The 20,843-nt window shown below is 42.0% G+C and overlaps 1 protein-coding gene across 4 annotated transcripts in view; it reads right to left on the bottom strand.

Moving 5' to 3' along the window:
* Positions 1 to 20,843, bottom strand: part of asap2a (ArfGAP with SH3 domain, ankyrin repeat and PH domain 2a) — a 58,717-nt gene that overhangs the window by 27,756 nt on the left and 10,118 nt on the right. For all 4 annotated transcript variants that reach the window (XR_003270733.1, XM_026153075.1, XM_026153076.1 and 1 more), the window contains exons 2-4: positions 12,495 to 12,567; positions 4,808 to 4,953; positions 2,899 to 2,973 (exon numbers count right to left, since the gene is read on the bottom strand). Coding sequence is in view for 3 of the 4 variants with exons in the window: in XM_026153075.1 (XP_026008860.1) it covers positions 2,899 to 2,973; positions 4,808 to 4,953; positions 12,495 to 12,567 (294 nt within the window). In the remaining variant the exon portion in view is untranslated. The remainder of the gene's footprint in view (positions 1 to 2,898; positions 2,974 to 4,807; positions 4,954 to 12,494; positions 12,568 to 20,843) is intronic.

The following is a 20,843-nucleotide window of genomic DNA, read 5'->3' as shown; positions in this document are numbered from 1 at the left end:
CTTATTCAGGACTGGTATAACATAAACAAGCATTATTTTGAACCCTAAATCATGCAAAGCCATTCTATTAAAGTCAAAGAACAAAATAGGGAAATCAGCACAAGTTCCTTTTATTACCTCAAGCACGGTCTGCTTTCGAAGCTACATTAATAAAAGTGAACTCAGGTTTCCGTCATCAACATTTATTCGAGGCGAGTTTGATTTGCTTGTAAAATTGTTGCATATTTGTTCCAAAAACACCACAACTCGTTTAAAATGAGCGTACAAATGTGTAAATCTTGTTCCTGCTTGTGACTGGTGAAGTACATAATTCCCATCCGCATTGCAATGCATTCCTCCTCGTAAGCTCCTTTGATCTTTTAAATACATTACTCTTTAATGACATCCACATCAGCCAATTAATATATTATACTTCAGTTGTTCCTCTCCCTGTAGTGTAAACAGCCTGTCGTGCATGTCTGGACTTCTTCCTACTCCCCCACCCGCTCTCCTAACAGGTACTTCCCGTGGTAGTGGTGGAATAATGAATAATGAATGGCAATAAGGAAGAGACGAGGGAAAGCCTCTGGGCTGTGTAAGTGAGCAACAGGTAAACATTACTGTACATCTCTGTGACCTTTTCTCTCTCTTTGTGTAGAAGCCTAACTTCCAGGTTTAGTGACTACATCACTGGTGACATTTATATAAGTGTGTGTAAATGTGAGTGTGCCCTGAAGTATAAAATAACCAGCAGCTCATTAGTCCTTTGCCACTGGGGTAATGAGAATCATCTGTGGGCTAATGAGCAATAAGTGGGCAAGCATTGCGGAGACAACTGGCTGCCAAAGCCGGGTGGGCGGGGTGGGGGGGGAGTGTCGAGAGAGAAAGGCGGAGATATCAGCAGAGTTAAAACAGAGACGAGAGGACAAAGGCAGGAAATCACAGAACAGAAAAGGAGATTGAAGCCAAAACGACAACACTTGAGGAAAGAACGCAAAAAAAAAAAAAAAAAAGGGGGGGGGGGGGGCAGTTCAGGGGCCAGACAGCACAAAGTGGCCAGGGGTCATGGGGACAACTGGCTTCTCCATGGCAACCACCCTCATTAGAGCCGACTTAACTACATCATACCTCAGTGGAAACCAAATCTAATCATGTGCCTAGAGAGTGAAAGGTCACAGACCACTGTGGACAGTCTGATTGCATTACAGATTGGCAGAGACTGTTGATGAGTGTCTGTCTGGGTTTAGTCTGATTGGTGGACACACATGACCGTCTAGCAGACTGCATTAATACACAAGGCACAGGCCTGTCTATTAAACCTCAACACACTTTATTTCAGACCAAAGCGTGTTTGCAGGCATTAAACATTTCCTTGCTGCGAGTCTTTGTGTCACCCCTCCCTCGCTTACTGCAGTCTCCAAACGTAGCACTAAAAACCTGCGAAAATACTGAGCTACGGTCTTTTATTCCCACCTTAATTTACTGCTTTTGTTTTGGTGGCATTTCACGGTTGTTTAGCTCTTCCCCCAATAAAGACGACATTGTTTTGACACCTCGTAAAATATCAATAAAGACTCCGTTTAAGGACTATTAAAATAGTTTCCAGGTTTTTCAGAGCATAGCTGCACAGGCAGAGACCACCCCAGCTAACTTCTGATGCACACACAGTTAATTTCCTCTATAAGAAGGCTTGAAATGTCACAGAAAGCACTAAGTTCAGAGAAGAGCTTCAGGGTTTACTCCTAGTAGGCTTTCAAGAAGAAGAGTTTACAGGAGAACATATTTATTATTCTATACCTGAAAGGACTGCAAAATTAAACAAACCGCCCATGATGGGCAGAAAACTATTTTGCTTCTCCAAGCTAAACAAGAAACACACAGTTATAGATTGAACCAGCCAAGCAAATGAATATTGTTTTAGATCTCACAACAGAAAAAGTGAGAAGCACTGCAGTAGATCCTGCAAACACATGCACAGTAACACGTTCTCAAACATTCATATGCTCCGCATTTCTATTCACGGCCTCTAAAAAGTAGCTTTGCATAATTCATGGTTCAAAATAATCTTTATTTTCTGGGCCTTGTTCATCCTCGATCTGAAAAAGTCAATACATTATTAGCTAGCGCCCTTCTCCCTTTAAGTCAAGTATCTGATTGGCCTCCCCTTGCAAACAAAGCATATAAATAGCATGTTTGTAAGCAGCTGTGCTCCTGAGAGAACCTTATTAAGAATATCTGCTCTCACTGGTGTTGTTATTTGCACGCTTGCTGACCTTATGGCCATTTTAATATGAACCTGCACCATTGTAGCAGCAATTAAAGACATTAATAAATAATCACTCAAGCTGAGAGATTGTGGACTCCATCCCTCATAGTTTTGCATAACTACACAAAAACATTAACATTAATATTCATTCAGTCAGAGGCTGATTTTTTTATTCTGCAGTTTGATGAATCAGCTCTGCTGCAGACAGGTATATTCCAGGAACTGCTTCATCCACCATCTCTCTCTCTCTCTCTGTGTTGCCAGCTCCACTTTTACTTTTTTGGGAACAGGAACGTGGTCTGAGATCAAAGCAGCGTGTTATTAACCTTGATAGCTAGACTGCAGCACCTAAAGGAGGTTAATAATTGTCCAGCAGCTTTGAACCACTCAGAAGGTCTCTCTGTACGTCTAGTGAGCCGTTTTCACTCTGCGATCTGGTTTCTTTGACGGATTAAACAACTGCAAGATGAATATGTTCATCAGCTGACATTTACATTGAAATTAGTGCAAGAACAACCCTTAGTGTCTGTCCACTATCGCAGAATAAGAGGTACTTCAGGGCATCATCCAAGAATAATGGCTTTAATATTTCCTCCTGTATAAAACACAGCACATGGAGAGTAACACAAAGACTTGCTGTTTATATGCCTTACCCCTTTGACACCCTTCAGGTCTCCTTTCAGCAGGCTGTCCAGAGGGAAGGTGATGATGTTGTTCATGTTTTGGAACTGGAGGAAGTTGAAGAGAGACACAAATAAGAGTAGAAAGGTTACGTCAGAGATTTTAAGACAGCAGGAGACTGAAAGTCACTGAGACGTAATCCTTTCAGCAGTGTCCTGTGTGCTGCGTCTCCTTGCAGTGGACATACAAAATCCAGAGTTTCAGCTCTTCATCTTAAGTAAATAATAGCCTTGAAAGGCTAATGCTGCGCAAATAAAGAAGCAACTAGCAGACAAATTGTAACACAGAACACGTCACGCAGGTTCAGTGGAAACAGTCACTAAACACTAAAAATAAATATGTGTAAACATCTACTGCGACAGCATGTATACACAACTGGTCATGTTTTACAATAAAAGCAGTGGTATGGATGGTTTCTCAGTCAAGGAAGGTTGGAAATCAGCTGAATCAGGTCATTCGTTTTGTTATTCTTTAAGCCTGCAGTATGTAGCATCTTAATGAAGATAAGGTCTCAGTCACACAGGCTTAGTTACGTGTTGGTGACCATTTGGCAGCAAAAAACTACTTGTGATAGCTTTAGTTGCTAGCAGGTTGCTGCAGTCGTCAGTAGTTTGCACAGAAGTCTCCAGATACTTGCAAACTACTTGCAAAACAGCAGTGAAACTGTGAAAAATGTCACGCAAACAGGAAGCAAATACTGTTCTCCTTCAAAATAAAAGTTGAAAATCTTCTGGTTGCAGCAGTGAGATAAATCTTTTACTTTGAAGGAGAATGCTCTCGATTTCTGGTTGGTGTTCCATTTTTTCAAGTTTCACTGCTTCTCGGAGAGTAAACGGTGAGTGTTTGCAGAAAAGTCCATGTACATGCAAACTATAGGCGATCACTACAGTCTGCTAGCAACCAAAGCAATCACAGGGAGGTTTTTATTGCGGCACGCTCTTTGGGACTGATTATACTTGCTAACCAGTCCAGGAATGCAGATTTTTTTCCTGGAAACCATGCTTGCCACGAGAGTCACGGACTTAGCTCTAGATTTGTGTGCTTGAGACCTGAATTGATCATTTGTTCAACTGTAGGAGATCCTCTCTAACACTGTCAGATCTTACTATACAAAGTGACTGTTATTGTGAATCGGTGGCATCTAAACAAAAGTGAATTGAACGAAATGCTATTAAGATTTTAGTCTGAAACGGATTCAGGAATCATTAAGCTTGTGAGAAAACATCGAGTGAAGGTGCAAAAGGGTTAATTACACATAGCTCAGTGTCTTGGGTATAAAAATTCCACCACCCTTGGTATCATTTTCATTTTTAATCACATTTCAAACTTGTTAAAGACACAAATTCTGCCTTTAACTCGGCTGTTTCCAAGCTGCTATAAAGGCCAGCCCCTACACGCAATCTAGGAACCCAGTGCTTTCTTAAGCTATTGGAGATTACATCTTCACATCCAGGTCAGGCAGAAGCTCATATTTCTTTAATATAAGACGCTGAGATCACACCAACACAAAATCTAAAGCTCCTGTTCTCGGTATGAGCTGATAAAGTGTGCGAGGGGAGCGACAGACCTCACAAGATGGAGTCAAATTTTTTTAATAAAGCGTTGGCTTTCACACAAGACCTGGGCTTAACAGATCAGGCAGTATTAGATCCAGGAGATATTTGGTGTTGCACTGGCTCTTCGGACGTCTTGATGGAAAAACTAGGGCTATGTCCTCAGGGCTTTAAGTTCAAGCTGGACTTGGTGTGTGATCAGTGTGTGTTAGAGAACACACACACGGTGGAATAAACACAGTTAAGGACAGCATGAAAATTTGTCTTTGTCCCAGAGGACTTTACCCACCCACACATACAGCCACATACACACACAGTGTGAACTCACAAGGTTTTTGAAAAGCGCTGTGAGCTCCTTGGTGAAGACGGAGAACTTGAGAAAAGCCGAGCCCAGATCAGGATCGTCTCTGTACACACAGTTTTCTCCAAACTTCTCCAGGGCCTGAGTGTACTGCTCCTCATTTTCTACATGTGCTGAAAAACACACATATATACACACAGATTAACCAAAGTCTTTTTCTCTCTGATCCTAACAAGTTAAAAGTCAATCAATAAGTATTAATAATGCATGGTGATAGTCTTCCAGTGTAAAACAATCCAGTTTCCTTCCATTACACGGTTTTCCTCACACATCTATAGTGAAGGTGGTCAGCAGGGACGGACCAAAAGAGATACTCACCCCCGGCACAAACCATAAATTCTACAAATTAACCCTACATGTTGATAAAATGTTTCAGTCAAGTTATAGTTGCAATCATTTTTGGAAAGAAAAAAAAAAAAGGATGGGACAGACCAATGAGGCTATGGTGAATTATAGAGACCAACAATACAGGAGTTAATATTTGTTATGTGCAATAATAATATGTTTACGTGTTTGTGGTATTACAAACAGTGCCCTCTGGTGGACAAACTAGTCAACATCCACACTCATAACATGGTTGAAGGGTGTTTCTCCAGTCTCTACTTCAGTTTTTTAAATTTTCCCTTTAATGACTGATATAACTGGCGATACCAATAGATGGACAAATGGCTAATATCTGCTGCCTGATAAATTGGTCAGACTCTATCCAGAGAAGTGTGTTTTCTTGGTAGGCTACAGTGTGTCTACACCCACTGAGCATACTCATATTTTATAGGTCGTACAAATACAAATGATGAGATAATTAGCCTAAACAGAATGATACACAGAGAGAGCAAATGTTCAAATGATATGCAATAATAATATTATAAGGCCAAGCGTGTTTGTGCTTTCACTCACGTTTTTGAGAACTGGTCCCTATCTGAGGGTTATTTTTCAGCATTTGCTTTCATCTGTAGCAATGAACTCTTTTATCTTCTCCCCGCCTGCCATCTTTCCTCTTCCTACAATACCGTCCTTTTCACTCGATGGCATCGATGGACTTGATTTTGTCTTCATTGTCTTCATGCTAAAGACTGAACAATGTTGGGTGGGAAAACTGCAGTAGATCAGCAGTTTCTTTTATCGTTCTTCCCAATTTTGACACTAAAATTGACTGATGAATGCTTATTGTAACAATAAATGACAGAAATAAGGAAAAAAGGACAACTGGTCCCTTTTAAATGTGTTACATATACTTTAGCTATCATCTAGGCAAGGTCTTTATATAATATTTTGCCAATCTTATCTAGATTTTGTTGCCAGTGAGTTGCTTGTGCAGACCTGGGATGTATGTATGCAAATCCTGACAGTTAGTAATCAGTAAACCACCAACTCCGGTTCACTGTTCACAGTCGTCCAAAAGCACGAGATTGCCACCAGGAAATATCCTAGTGCCCGTGTGGTGAAAGGCTGCAAGAGAGAGCAAGCTGGACTACTACACGTAATGTTAGCATCTGATGGTTGCCGGGCTCGGTCACTATGTGCAACAGTTCCCACTAAGCCGATATCCCAGCGACCCTGTGGCAGCACTGATCACCACTGATTGAACTGGTCCGGAGACGGCCCAATCTCAAGTTTTCTTTAATTTACTCAAATCCTCACTAAGGTTGTCAAAAAGAAAAAAAAATGTATCAATACTCAAATATTAATAGAGAATAAACACTGATATTAAATTAAACAAGGTCAGGAAAATTCCCATTTCAATACCACTGAATAATTAACCAGTTATCAGAAATGTTAACCACAACAATTTATCCAAAGTTCAACTTTTATGCTCTTCTAACTTAAGTTGTTGTGACTTTAGGTATTGTGTTGTTGTACCCTTGGTTTATTACTAGGTTTTGTAAAGAAATGTTCATAATCTGTAAAATGAATGAAACCTCTGATGATAATCTGAAATTATTTTGTTAAATCTGGGGTGAAACTTCCTTGTGGTATCGAAAAATGTTATTGAGTGTTTTCCTGGGTATTGTGACAATACCATCGTGTCAAGCTTGCCATCCGGTTTTCAATGTAATCCGCAAGACACACACAAAAGGCCTCCCTCATCTAATGCCGCCTGCTGCCCCAAAATCTCAGAGTGCGTCTAAAATCGGTTTAATGTACCACAAGGTTAGGCCTAGGAGATTCCACTTAATGCACTTCACGCCACACTAGGCTGCTGATAACAACCAATGCCACTGGGATAGCCGTGGAGCCAGGGATGGAGCGCCAGGGGACTGTTGCTATGACGACAACTTGCAGAGAAACGCAACAGAGGTGGAAGGAAGGGGGTGTAAGTAGGAACAACTGAAAGAAAAAAATAAATAAGGGGATGCGGTGGTGGTGGGGGGGTCTGAAATTGTGAGGATGCATGCCAAAAGACACCTGCAACCACATTATGACTCAGCATTTAAGAGGTAACACACACACACACACACACACACACACACACACAACGAGCAACTGCACAGATGTTCCAGGTAACTAGATAAGCTCACGTCTTGGCCGCTGACGTATCCATCAGGTTATTAAAAGGGAAGAGCTGAAAGCCTGAGTCACTACCTGCAGGCATGCTCACGAGACGAATCTAATTTAAGCCACAAAATATCATCTGACGCAATAACAGAGGTCGATGATAAGAAAGCTGCCGCGAGACTCACAAGGGAAGTGGCAAAATGAGAAGCCTGGCGAGTATGTGTTATAATGAGACTTTCCCCCCTCTGTCTGTGGTCTGTGCAGAAATAAAAGACCTACAAAAATAAATAAAGGGGGAAAAAAACGATCTCATGTTTCGATAAAGTGATCAATTCTTCATCCAAAAAACTAAATAAATAAAAAACCAAAAGCACCAAATCCTCTTTTACATAACAAAGACCTGCAGTGAGATGTACCACACAAAGATGTAGTAAACTTCAATCACAGTCATGTGTCAGAAACCGACCACTGCCACACATCCACAGCCCGCTTTCCAAATCCGCTCCAGCTGTTTAGCTCAGCCAGGTTTCGAGCCAACAGGGCGGGGTCCTGTTGTTGTTTTTGAAGTGGCACATGAGAGCCCTACTCAAAGCTGACAAATAGCACAAACCCCTCCAGGGCAGCTTAGTGACTACATGTGTATTTGTTGTAACATGACCCAAACATGTCGTGCATGCAGCCCCGTAGTACAGAGCAGAGGGCGTGTGAGTTTACGTGGCAGGAAAAAACCCAACAAAGGACAGGAGAGACATTTTCCTGTAGTTTACACTGCAAACACAACCTGCTAATTCCTTGTTTACCTACAGATGTGTAGACACTGAGTAAACATTTCCATGAAATAACACTGGTGTTCCGAACCTCACTTAAAGATATGCAACAACAGAAAATGGGGAATTGGGATTTTATATGATTAGAGCTTAAAAGATTCATTGATTGTTGCATTACATAAGCTGATTTTCCCTGATTTTTATTGTTGCAGATCTAAAAGACGCCAACTCAGGCTCTGACGAGAGGTTACAGGGAAATTTCTCAGAGAAGACAAACTCAGAATATAACAACACTAAATGAGCTACAATTAGTGAAGAGCTGTCAGGCTGACTGCGAGTTCTTAGTGATTCCTCAGGCTATTGCACAGGTATGCAAATAACCACAATTCAGCCCACTTTAACATAAACCCTTACCCTTCTGCAAAAAACTCAATGTGGGGAATGTTGTGCTTTTTTCTAGTCCATATTTTTAATCTTAGTTTCTACTAGTGTAGCTTTGCATGAGTCACAGTTCATAATAAGTCATCTTTATTTAGCTTCTCCTGGTATCTCTGAAACAAGCTTTTTCGTGTTATTTGCAATAGATCATTAATACGCAGTTTGAATAAACTGGCTGTTGAGCGTATATTGTCTCAGTAATGTATGAAGATAAGGAAAATAAAAGGATAGATGGTCCCCTCTCCTTTGTATAACTGAAGTCAGTACTTTCATCTTCCTTTGAGGGAAACTTTGAGAGTGGATGTTATTGTCTATTTAAAATCAGCATGAGAAATGGCTTAAGAAGTCGGCTTGAAAGTAAATGGCAGCATATTGTGCGTCAAAGGGAGAGAAAAGGATTCCTGTTGCTCAACCTCAGGAAATGATAAAGTTGCATTCACTGCAAGACAGAAGCCTGCTCACGCCTGTGGCATTCACCGCTGTATCTTTCCTCCTAAACTTACAAACACACACATGTACAGCTTTCCAGGCGTCTGCTGAGGATTATCTTACATCCCAAAGGCTTGTTTTTGCAGCCTCTTCCATTTCTCTCCCACACATGCGGGATTTAATCACCAGATAGCAACTTCCTCTCTCCGTCTCTCCCACACAGCTTCGTAAGTCCGGGTCAGCTGACGCTCGGCGACACAATGCGCCGGTGACCTCCGATCAATTCCAGATCTCTCTAAGGACTCAATGAAAACAACGCTGAGCAAAATGACCACAAGCACACAGAAAAGGAAGCGTGACTATTAATCCCACGGGACAGAGACAAGGAATCGCAGAGGCATGAGAGACAATCAAAGGAGAAAGAAAACTTTCCTTAAAGTTCAAGTTTGATGTTTTGCTAAAATATTTTTTTTGCAAATTCCTGGAACGAGGACAGTAAGTGAGATGACAGTGAGTGAGAACATGTGCTATAGTACAAATCCAGTTAGCTTAGAATGAAAACAGAAACTGGCGGGGTTAGCTCGGCCAACTTAACTTTGTCTAAAGCTACATTTCTATGCAAGCCAATGCACATGCAAATAATTTATTTTAACATTGATATACGTATTTATATATAAACATAAATAATTAAATATCAATTATGTACCCAGCAGCTTAACCAGCTGCAAACTCCACCTGAAACCTTCAGTCTTGCAAAGACAACGTTATATTTTCTAAATTGTATTTACTAAAATCTAAGAAACCGCTTTACACAAGTAGCATGAGCTCTTTTTTGAGTCCTCTCTGCATTCATTTTAGTTTCTCCTCGGCCCATTTATCTCAGACATTAAAGGTAATCGTGCTAAAAGTTTATGGAGAATCTCGTTTTCTCTGCTACCTGCAGACACATGATCAACTTCAGTGTTTCTCTGATGCAGCGTGGTCTGAGTTCTGCATTATATTCAGCAACTAAATGTCCTTCCCAGCTACAGGTACATCATCCCCCTCCAGTTATCCTCTGTTCAGCAGCTCTGACAAGCCTGTCCGAGCAGCTCTGCGCGATCAGCTCCTGCTCCTTCTGAGGTCTGAGATGCTGCTGCTGGTTTATTCATCAAAACCCACATGCTGACACCTTGACAGGTCTCTGCAGCAACACAGGGTTCTCCTGCTCATTTAAAACCACTCCACCTTTCTCGCTCCCTTTCCCATCTTTTTCTTTATCCACATTACAAACTCACCATGCACGCTCAGCCTCTCAGATTTTCCCTGAGATGGTAATTCTTTTAAAAAATCGTTGATTTGACCTCAATACAGTCTCTAAACATTCAACATTCCCTCTGCTTACCCAGCTCCTCTTTCTCCTCATCGTTACAAAACGTTACTTCTCAGCCTAAAATATCTTTGCAGAATTTTGGAAGAGTCAGTCAGCCATAGCAGGTGCTGAGGCTCCCTGTTATGTGTCACATTACTCACACTTTACCCACAACACCTTGTCTGGAGAACATTAAGAAAACTCAAGTGATCCTTTTTCCTCTATATTTATGTTAGAGCTTGGCTTTAGATACAAGTTGCATGGTGTCATTAACCACTTACAATCTAATTAATCTCAGCTGGTTTTAAAGAGCCAATAGGATCATTTTTGAGTGTATGTAGCTTGTTTCTGCAGGTAAAAGGGTTTGCAAAGCCGCCCACATGAACACTGCTCCTAAACTACAGTCGAGGGATTGTTTATTTACGGCGCTATGTAACCCATTTACATTACACTGATGTGCGGGTTAGTTTGGCATGCTGTCAAACAAACAAGGCTGCCTTGCCGTCCAACTACGAAATATGCAGCCACTAGCAAGCAAGCCGAGCTTTCTGTAGACGGCTGCAGCAGCAAAGGAAGCAGATCGCTCATATTCTAAATCCTTAGCATTAGCCTGCCGCCCTGAAGTGACAAACATTAGATTTAATGATACCGAGGTCTGTCAGACTTCGGGATAACACAACAACCTGGCAACGCTCATTTGGGACACAGGTGTGCTGAGTGAGGAAATACACACTGTTGGGTTGGTCACCTGAGAAACATAATAGTCACTTTTCTGGTTTTCTTGTTTTGATCACCACCAAATCCAAAAGGTAATTATCTGGCTTCACCTGCAACATACTCCACTATATTCCCCACATAGCAGCTAAATGTCTGTATACACTTAGCTGCTGGGCAGGGAGCACACTGAGCCACAACAGAGGAGGTCTGCAGCCGCCTAATAATAAAAACAAGTGCGAGTTAGCAAGATGTAAGCGACAAAAAGCCTGAAGTGAACTGGCAGATAGTAATTTAAACTGCCCTTGTCACAACACTCAGTGGATGTACCGTTATTATAGAAATATGGATCAATAAAACTTTAAGTATAAGATATGGCTTTTAATTTAGTAGCCTGTATTTGGAAAATATACTAAACAACTGTCATTATTGTGTTTCCATTTAAAAGTGCCATGTACTCGGCACATGAGGATCACACAGACATGAAACTGAAATCCTCTGGGTTATACTCAAAACACACTGGTGTCTGGGCTGCTTCTCCTTGATAATTGCTGATAACAAAAGGTGACCTCCATTCATGCGAGCATAAATAAGAGCATCCCCTGTGGTATTCCTACAGACAAAGCAATGTTTCTACTCCAAACATTTATAAAAACCGTCTGAAATGCAGCAACGTCCCAGTAAAAAGATTCAAATGAAGAGCCTACGGCAACATTTTGCAGCTTATACGCTTACACCTGCATGAAAGATTACATGGGACTGAAAAGTGCTGGACGTTATAAATGTAAATGCATGTTTAAGAGTGACGTGAGAACGTGTGTGTCCATGCCTCAGCGGCTACATACAAACACAGGCTGTGCCCCTCCCCAGCTGTTCCTTCCGGGGGTCTGGATCAGACAGCTGTCCCTCCTGCCTGAACAGAGCTCACACTGTTCTGAAAAAGACGTGCTCAGCACATTGTTCAGAGGTCTCTCTCCATTTCTGCCTCTCAGCAGGGTTCTGTCAGGCAGGCCAAACAAAAGACACTAAAAAACACCCAACACTGGCACAGCCAGGCATAATGAGCATGGTAATGACACACACACATACACAGGGCTTAAAAGACAAACCTCTCTCTCCCCCTCAAAGACAGAGGATATACTTTCTTTTAAAATCAAACAGAAAATAAAGACCAAAGGAACTGAAAAAAAGCATTTCCAGCAAACCAACCTCTTAAATATTTTTTTACTAAATAAAGATGTAGAAATATTCTGCTCACTGCACTCCAACAAGGAGTCTCCTCCTAAAGGAGACTCAAAAGGTAAGACATAAGCATCTAGTCTTACTGCAAATTAACTCTTTCCTTCAGTGCTGGCATGTTAAAATGGTTCATAATATTTGAATCATGCAGCATTGTTCTTTCAGTAATGCAGAAGAGGCCGGCGATCTGCTGTGGTGATGGAGCGTAGTCAAGACTCACCTAGCCCAGACGTGTAGATAGCTTTCACAGACTTCTTCATCTTGTACAGCACGCTGCGATCCACATCCAGAGCCTGGACAGACACACAGAGAAGAGCACATTAAGAAGTCAACGTTCAACTTCGTGCAAATTTATGGCGTGAAAAAGATGGCGTATGTTTAGTCTGCATGAGGTCTTTACTCTTCTTCCAAAGGTAAACTCAGTAGGATGTAGTGCAACAGTGTGCACAGAATACAGAAACACCAGTCTGTACGGTGCCTTTTCCTGTGAGGTAGATGGACATATCTGAATCGCTCATATTTGTGTGGAGATTTTGAGGTTTTGCAAGCAGCCATGCTTTGCAGTAACACAATGTACCACCTTTATTAAATGTGTACTGTTAGATAGTTACCTCCTAATCCCAGATTGTGCTTCTGCTCTGAATTGTAATGAGGCGTTGAGTGGTTTCGGTTTAGTCCACAACCTCAATCCACGCCTGTGTGTGGTCGCTACAGTTTGTGCGTTTCTAACCCACCGATGTGGCTCCTAGCAATGCATTATTCAAGGTAAAGCCAAGAATAGACCTGGGCTCCCTCATTAGTCAGTGTGTCAGTGTGTGTGTGTGTGTCAGTGTGTGTGTGTGTGTGTGTGTTCATCACTGTAACGGCTCGTAGGGCAAGAGCAGTGAGTAACTGAGGTCCATTGCAACAAGGGCATTTTCCCCGCAATGAATATATACACAAGTCTATGATTAACCAAAGTCACACACACATGCACGCACACACCTTCCCTCCAATGCATTCAGGCCAGTCTCACAGAGAAAAGCTCACACAATGCGCCACTGTGTCAGTGATGACAGGAATCTTTTGGGGTGAGGGGGTTTTTAGGAAATTAAGTTTTTAGAGACTTTATTAAGTATGTCCGCTTGACCAGGGCAAAGCCGGCGCCACTTTTCTCTGCCCCGCTCCCCGTCTTACTGACACCCATCAGATCCCCTCAACTCCCTGAAAACAAAAATAGACAATGACTCCCATTCAGCAATGTACTCACACATACTTCACACACACACACGCACTTTTTCTACTCTGCAATTGCACAAGATGCGATGACAAAACTTATTAAATCCATAAATCGTTTTAATATCCAGGCTCCGAGATGCTGAATAACTGCTCAGCACGTCGTTTTCCCTGAGGTCACATCTCACCCACACTAACAGAAAAAGAGGAAGCGATGAGAGACTTTGAAGGGAAAGTGACAGATAAATTAAGTGGCACTGGTTGAGGGACAGACAGAATAAAACACAGAGCTCAGAGAAAAGACAAGAACATTCACAATGTCCTCTTTCACTCTTCTGTCAGTACGGGCTCACAGAGGCCACCTATAAGGGTAAAGAGGGGGGACCCTGTCAGTCTGTTAGGGGATACAGTTACACTCATGGAAGAGGGAAAAAACGACTAATGGGGTGTGGGGGATCAGTCTTGAACAGAATGATGAAACTTTTATAGTTTAACAGCATTTTAATGAGTTTAATGAGCTATGACATTTACACTTACTTCAATGTAAAATCGATGTAACTTCAAAAAACTGTAAATAAAAAAAAAAAATGGATAGAGAAACCATGAAACTAACAACTATTATGGAGCTGCCAGGTGATGATTTTAGTCATTGTCATCTTATGTCACGCAGGCTGTCACTATGTTAAATTGGACGCAAAGAGCACCAAAAACCTCCTTGTGCTTTCTGGCATATCACAGCTGCTTGCCAACTAGTCTGCAAACACTATCCAACCACTTGCCGAGCAGCAGTGAAGGCAAAAAAGGCTAAACTTTTACTTTCAAAATACATGACAGCAGCTTTAGCAAACGGCTTCACAGAAGCTGTTAGCAACCACTGACAAACTGGGTGGAGGAACTGGTGACTGCCAGTGGACTCCCCACTGGTCTCTAGGCCTGTAACTAAGAGTGGGTTTGACGGAAAACCAGAGGGATACAACTTACCATTCACAAGGTCGGCCATATGAGTCGAGCCGAGGAGTCTTTTACAATAGGAAATCTCTTTTGAAACAAAAGCAGTCTACTGGAATCACTGGAAAAGCATGCTAGCTTAAGGCACTTTGGCACTGACGTGTTTGATGCAAATCACTAATTTGCAGATGAGAAAATTAGTTAGCAGATCAGCAGATTAGCAGACTGAGGATGGAAACATAGCAGGAAGATTATTTCCCACATCCATCATGAAGCAAAAAGAAACTACCCCAGCAGGAGAGCTCTCAATCAACTTCACTCACTTTTAGTGATGAATGATTTAACCTTCCCTTATTAGCAGACACTGGTGGGCATTTTCCTGTTTCATTACTCTCTTTATTAACTTCTTAATAGTTTTTTTTTTATATGTGCAGAACTGTTAACACAAATGCTAAACTAATAAGATACATGACACACTCCTGCCTTTGACAAATGCATTTAGTCTGCTCATTTCAGCTGAAAAATACCCCGCGGTCACGCTCACCTAGCCTTGACCCCTGAAACAGCAGCACATTATCCGCACTGTCAACCTCTACTTGGCGTTTCACAGAAGACCAAATCTCTCCCATATACAGTTCAGGCATTTTTCATGCTGTGAAAACACAGGCATGTGCAAAGTGCTAATATTTCAAATTTCTAAATATAACTGCTTTCCCCCCCTGAACATATGTGTTTATACAACTAAGCTTCCAGACAGCAGCGTCTGGTAACAGTAACGTGCTAAAAATAAAATATGATGTATTTAACCAGAGGAACTGTGCAAATTAAAAGAAGCTTTTGCATGTAAGTGGGACTTACAGTTCTGTGGTTTTAGTTCCTTCAGCTACCGTTAAATGACTCATCTGTAACATATGCCATTATCCCATTAGCTCTGTCTGGCTCAGACAGACTCTGCAGCTATAGCTCTGACTGAGCTTCAATCGGAAAAAGGACTGAGGAAAAGTACAGCTTTCCTACAAAGAGTATCATCTCTGCATACGCCGCCAAACCAATTCAACTACACAAAGACTTTTAACCCAGAGCGCATTTTTTTAGTAGAGCTAATCTCACCTGGGGCTTGCCTTTGTACATCAAGTCTACTCCAAGTGCTAAGAACGAAAGCCATAAAAGCACTCAAAGCATTTCTGCTGGTATCTGAGCTTCTGCGAGAGTGTAGAAGGCTTCCAGGAGGATCTCATTGATCCCCTCTTCAACATAAGGTGGAGTTAATGATTTTCAGGCTCAAAACATATCAAACATAGTGAGGGGTTGGCGCTTGAGGCGATATGATGTGCAATTTCACAGTTACCCTGTAACTCTCAGGGTGTCATGAAAACTGCCTCACGTATAGCTGAATTCATTTAAGCTAGCCAGCAATTTCAGAAAAACATGCTTGAACCTTTCATCTGTTTATTGATCATCTGAGGTTGAGTGTGTTTTGGTTTGGAGGACGAGAGGTCAAACAGAGGTGAGCTGCGGAAGCTAACGCATGTGGCAGAATTTTACAGACGAGTTTTGTGCATAAAAAATAAAAAAATAAATCATCTGTGTATGTTTAATTCATAATTTTAAAACACAAGTGCAAAATGTGTGCTGCATGCACTGAGATAACAGTCAGGTGCAAGCTCACTCCAGTTAAGTTGAACAGCGAGTTCTATAACAAGAGATAAGAATGATATGTTAAATTAAAAAAATACACGACACAAGACGAGGTCGGTAGTCATGGAGCACTCTTACTCTGACTCAGCGGGACTCTCTGGCAATAAAGTGCATGTTTTCATGGAGGACGACGAGCCAAATGGATCAGATTTACCGCAATCTGTTAGTTTTGTGACTAAAGATTTTGGTGCATATGCTGTATCAGAGCAGTCAGATGGCAGCTATGTGTTCTGCATCAGTATCAGCAAACAGCCTCTATGTTAGAAGTTATTTGTCAACTACTGCAAAGTACACAGGGAAACACTGACATTCAGGCAACATTGATTTCAATGTGACCTCATTTCCCTGTGCAGGTTATAACAGTTGTGATGAATAAAAGAGTCCAGCTTTGTTCACATAAAGCAGGTTTGTGTTGCAGTAGGTTTACAATGCATATGCAAACTGGGTGCGCTGGTGGATGCGGCACTATCCCAGAATACATTTCACTACTCACATGCTGCCTCGTGTGCTGCAATTGGCTAGAGTCTTCTCATTCTTGTGGATATTACTTTGACATGTATCACCCCTCCTAAAACTTCTCCCCAAACAGGTTAATGGGACTCCCCCATGACAGATGCCTCCAGCTGGAAGAAAATGTGCCCTACCTAATTGCAAAACTAGCCCAGGATAAGCTCCAAGAGTGCACGATTCCCTCCCCACACACTGGGTCAATGACCTGGTGCCGGAGTGCGATCCGATGGGTCAGAGCTATTTTCAGTGGCACAATATTAAACAGCCAATTTTTATGTTCTGGCTGCTCAGCTGTCAATACTTTGCTCTCACAGACCGTTACCTCTAAACCTCTGGTTGACCTCTCTCATAACAACACTAAGTGACGAGTCCAAGGCTTACACGCACATTGGAACAGGCATCTCGCCTCCCAAACACACAAGGTGTCCCCCGCTCAAGCACAAAGCACACCATCAATCAGCACAGAGTGGTCTGACAGGCCAGCAGGGTAATAAACCCACCAAACACACTCCTCTGACTCATTCTCACATGACTCATCAATCACTTTCACACATTTGCACTCCGATGCACTGCCCACATTTGAGCAGTTTTTTGTAAAAACTTGTTTGAAGCAGAAATGTAACCCAGAAATGTATTCACAGTGCGAGGGGAACTCCGCGGTGTTGTAATATTTCATCAGCCCAGGCTCCGAGCTGAATCCACACACACACAATAGGCCTCGTCACCCGGCCTGGAGCTGCTTCACCAGCCAAATTTATGTGACATTTCTGCGATGTCAGCCGTTTTCTCCTCCCTGTTAGCAGTTCACAGTAAACTAACTAGAAGCGCACTTTTCTCCCATCTTGTGAAGGATCAGAGACCCAAACTGAATTCTACTGATAATCATCTTAAAGGCATGACATCAGCATCATCATCGTGGTGATTATAACAAAGCAGCATCTGCTGCAGCCGATCTGCGCAGACTAATGCAGGGTCACGGGGGTGACTGTCAGAGTGATCCATTCACTTGAGTTTGTACATTTCCTGAATTGCTGAGTATTATATGTCATGTTACTGATCGCCGTGAGCCCACAGCTGATAGATAATATCAGAGACAGAAGGAAAGAAGACACCGTAAAGCTGAATAATGCTGACGATGCTCAACTCCACTCCACTAAAGTTTACATTTTTAAAAAAATTAAAAGAATTTAAAGGGTTTTTTAAGAGGAGAAAAAAAAAAAGAAAAAAAAAAAAAAACAGCGGACAGATATCATTTCTGCTCAAACGGAGCACTCAAAGAATTTTTTTTAATACAACTTCACTCATTAACATTCATTCATACAAGCACTTTTTTCTATGCTTTTCCAATGCAAGTGCTTTCTATCCAACATTGATAACATTCATTCTCCAATGGATGCATCGGAAAGCAAATTGGGATCGCTATCTTGCACAAGGATATTTGGCATGCAGATCAACAACCTTCCAATTAGTAGGTGACCTGCTCTAAACTAAAACTTACTTCAAATCTGGTTTCAGACTGAAAAAAGTGACATTATATAAGGACAAAATAATTGTAACTGACAAAAGAACCTTTATATCTTGAGAAGAGAAACAAAACCCAAAACACAGTGAGGTAGAGAGAACACGAAGACCATGTGAGACAGCGGGGAGTGATAGACAACGCCAGCAAAAGTGGGTCCAGCTAACAGGGCTGTTTTATCGTAGCAGTTTCCACCTCTTTCTCCTCTGTCTGAAGAAGAAACACATTCCTGGATGATTGCATGCAGGAGTGACTGACAGACAAGACAGAGACCCAGCCCCATTGTTCCTGCCAGCTAACTATCTGCTGATGACAGCATGTCTGCTTTGCAAGATGCCGTCCCTCTTTCCTCAGAGGCCCCATCAGCAGACAACAAACACGTTAAATTTTAAAGAAAGGCAATCCGAGAAATCTTCACACACTTCTCTGAAGCTCACACACACACGCACATCTGCGCTCTGTCTGTGCGTCTTTATAAGTCGTCTTATAACCTTGCCTTACCCTTTAAGCTCCCCACCGCCTGCGACGGGGACCCAAGGAAGCGTCTGCTTCATATAGTGGAAACCAGGGAGTAAGAAAGCAGCAGCCTAGGATTTGCTGCATGTGTTGGTACAGTAGCTCCACGGAAAAAACAACTACAACTAAAAGAGTGAGTTAATAGGACAGAAAAAGCCTAAGTTTTGATGTGAAGATCATTTGACTGCACTCAACATCACATTGATATTTATTTCCCCACTGCGAGGTGGTCAGCCCACACAGCAAAAACTGGAACAGGATCTCTTAATGAGACAGATCTAACTTCATATCTGAAACAGCAGATGAGCTGTGTAAAAGATTTCACAGGCCAAACAGCAACTGACTCACCGCGGTTAGCAGGTCGACCACTAGCGCTACATAAGTGTCTTATGAACATCTATCATTAGGTGTACGAGGTTAACGCCCATCTATACACTGTGTGAGACTGCATCAAAAACTTTCCCTTTTTTTGAGTCACCTGGGGGAAAAAAAAAAAAAAAAAGTATACTTGGGCCCAAGAGAAACATAAATAAAACATTACATTTGTATGCAGTCTTCTCTGAAACATTATAAAAAAGGGACAAGTCAGGTTTTCTGCAGGTGTGCTGTTGAAGCAGCTGCACAGTGCAAAGTACTGACCAGCCTTCGGGCTGCTGTCTGCACTTCCATATGTTTCACAGTGTAAACACAGGAAGGGAAACTCGCTCTGTGTCGGTGAAGGAAGATCTGTGTCTCAGCTCAAAACTCAGAACACTGAAGTAGACCTACTATGCTTTTCCTTATATCTTGTCATAAGTCTCCCTTCACAGTGGTTATTATTATATTAAACAAACATTGAGGTCACAATAGCCACAAGTAATCCCCTTGGAGAGCTTTTTAAACTCTTGGCTCTGTATGATGTTGTATGATGTGAAGCAACATGTTTAATGTGGCTTAATATGATCATCTCATTTGTGACAAAGGTGCGACACTGAGCGCAGAAGCCCGTCTCTCTTCCTGTTCAAACCTTTTGTTTGCGAGGAACAGGAGCTAAGAAAAAAGGCTCAACCCAACAGTGGATGAATTTAGTTGCATCGAGGCTCAAAGTAAATATAAGGGCTACTTTGAAATGTATAATGAGTATAATATGTCCCCAAACATGCAGACATTAAAACCAAGAGGCATGTCTCTGAGGAAGCTGTGCTCAAGCCATGCCGTTTTCTTATGTCTCTGCTTCTGATTTTCCACCCGAGACAGATTTTATCTATAATCTCGATTTTAAACCTCTTCAGCTGAGCTGCAGATGAATTCCCTCTTTAAAAGAGCTCCTTTAAAGCCACTTTCAAGTGTTTCATTCACAACTTTTCTCTGTGCTGAGTGAGAAAAGTCAATATTTGGACAGAGGTGGGTTTCGTGGAGTGGACTGCTAACGGGCCATAGTTGCAGGCTTTCTGTTCCCTCGACTGCAGAGATGTGAGAAGTTAGTCTGCCCGAGGTCAGCATGGAAAACTCCACGCTGACATGAGCTCATTAACACAGAAATGCGTGCATTTTTGCATCTCTGGCGACAGAACTGATGAAGACTCCAGCACAAAGCTAAACAGTGACTACATTTATTATGAGTCAACATCTTTTTCCAGGGAGCCTAATAATTCCAGCTTGAACTCACTTGGGAAGTTTCGGTTTCGTTTCTGTTTAAGTTTTCTCCCCAACTGCAAGTTTCTGAAAACATCTCATCCACCCACAAGTACTTTAGTACCGCGCACTCGCTGCTTTACAGCTCCTCGGTGAGCACTACAAAGACCGCTGCTGGACCACAGCCTTGACTACCAGCTGCCAGAAATCACACTGGGATGACAACATCAACTGCAGCGCTTTAAGTGGCAGAGAAAACAAACTTTCATGTTAAGTCCCGAGGCGTATTTCAGGGTGTTTTACATTTTACAAGGTGAGAGACCCCAATGCAAGTATGGTTTCCTTTTGGTTTCCCCAGACAGCTGCACTGCATCAAAGTGAAATGCATCTATAGCATCTGAGCAGCCCCAGCCCATCACTAACAGATTCAGGTCTGCATCACTGTATCCGCCACGCTCTGTGCATGACTTCAAATATAACATAAAAGATCTTAAAAATGAGGGTTAAATGAGCAGCAGGCTTAAGACCCCGATGGCGCCATGTATTTAA

The sequence above is a fragment of the Astatotilapia calliptera genome, chromosome 19, assembly GCF_900246225.1.
Source record: "Astatotilapia calliptera chromosome 19, fAstCal1.2, whole genome shotgun sequence".
Taxonomy (NCBI): Eukaryota; Metazoa; Chordata; class Actinopteri; order Cichliformes; family Cichlidae; genus Astatotilapia; species Astatotilapia calliptera.
Note: the sequence above shows the minus strand (reverse complement) of the source record. Positions and strands in the feature narration are given on the sequence as shown.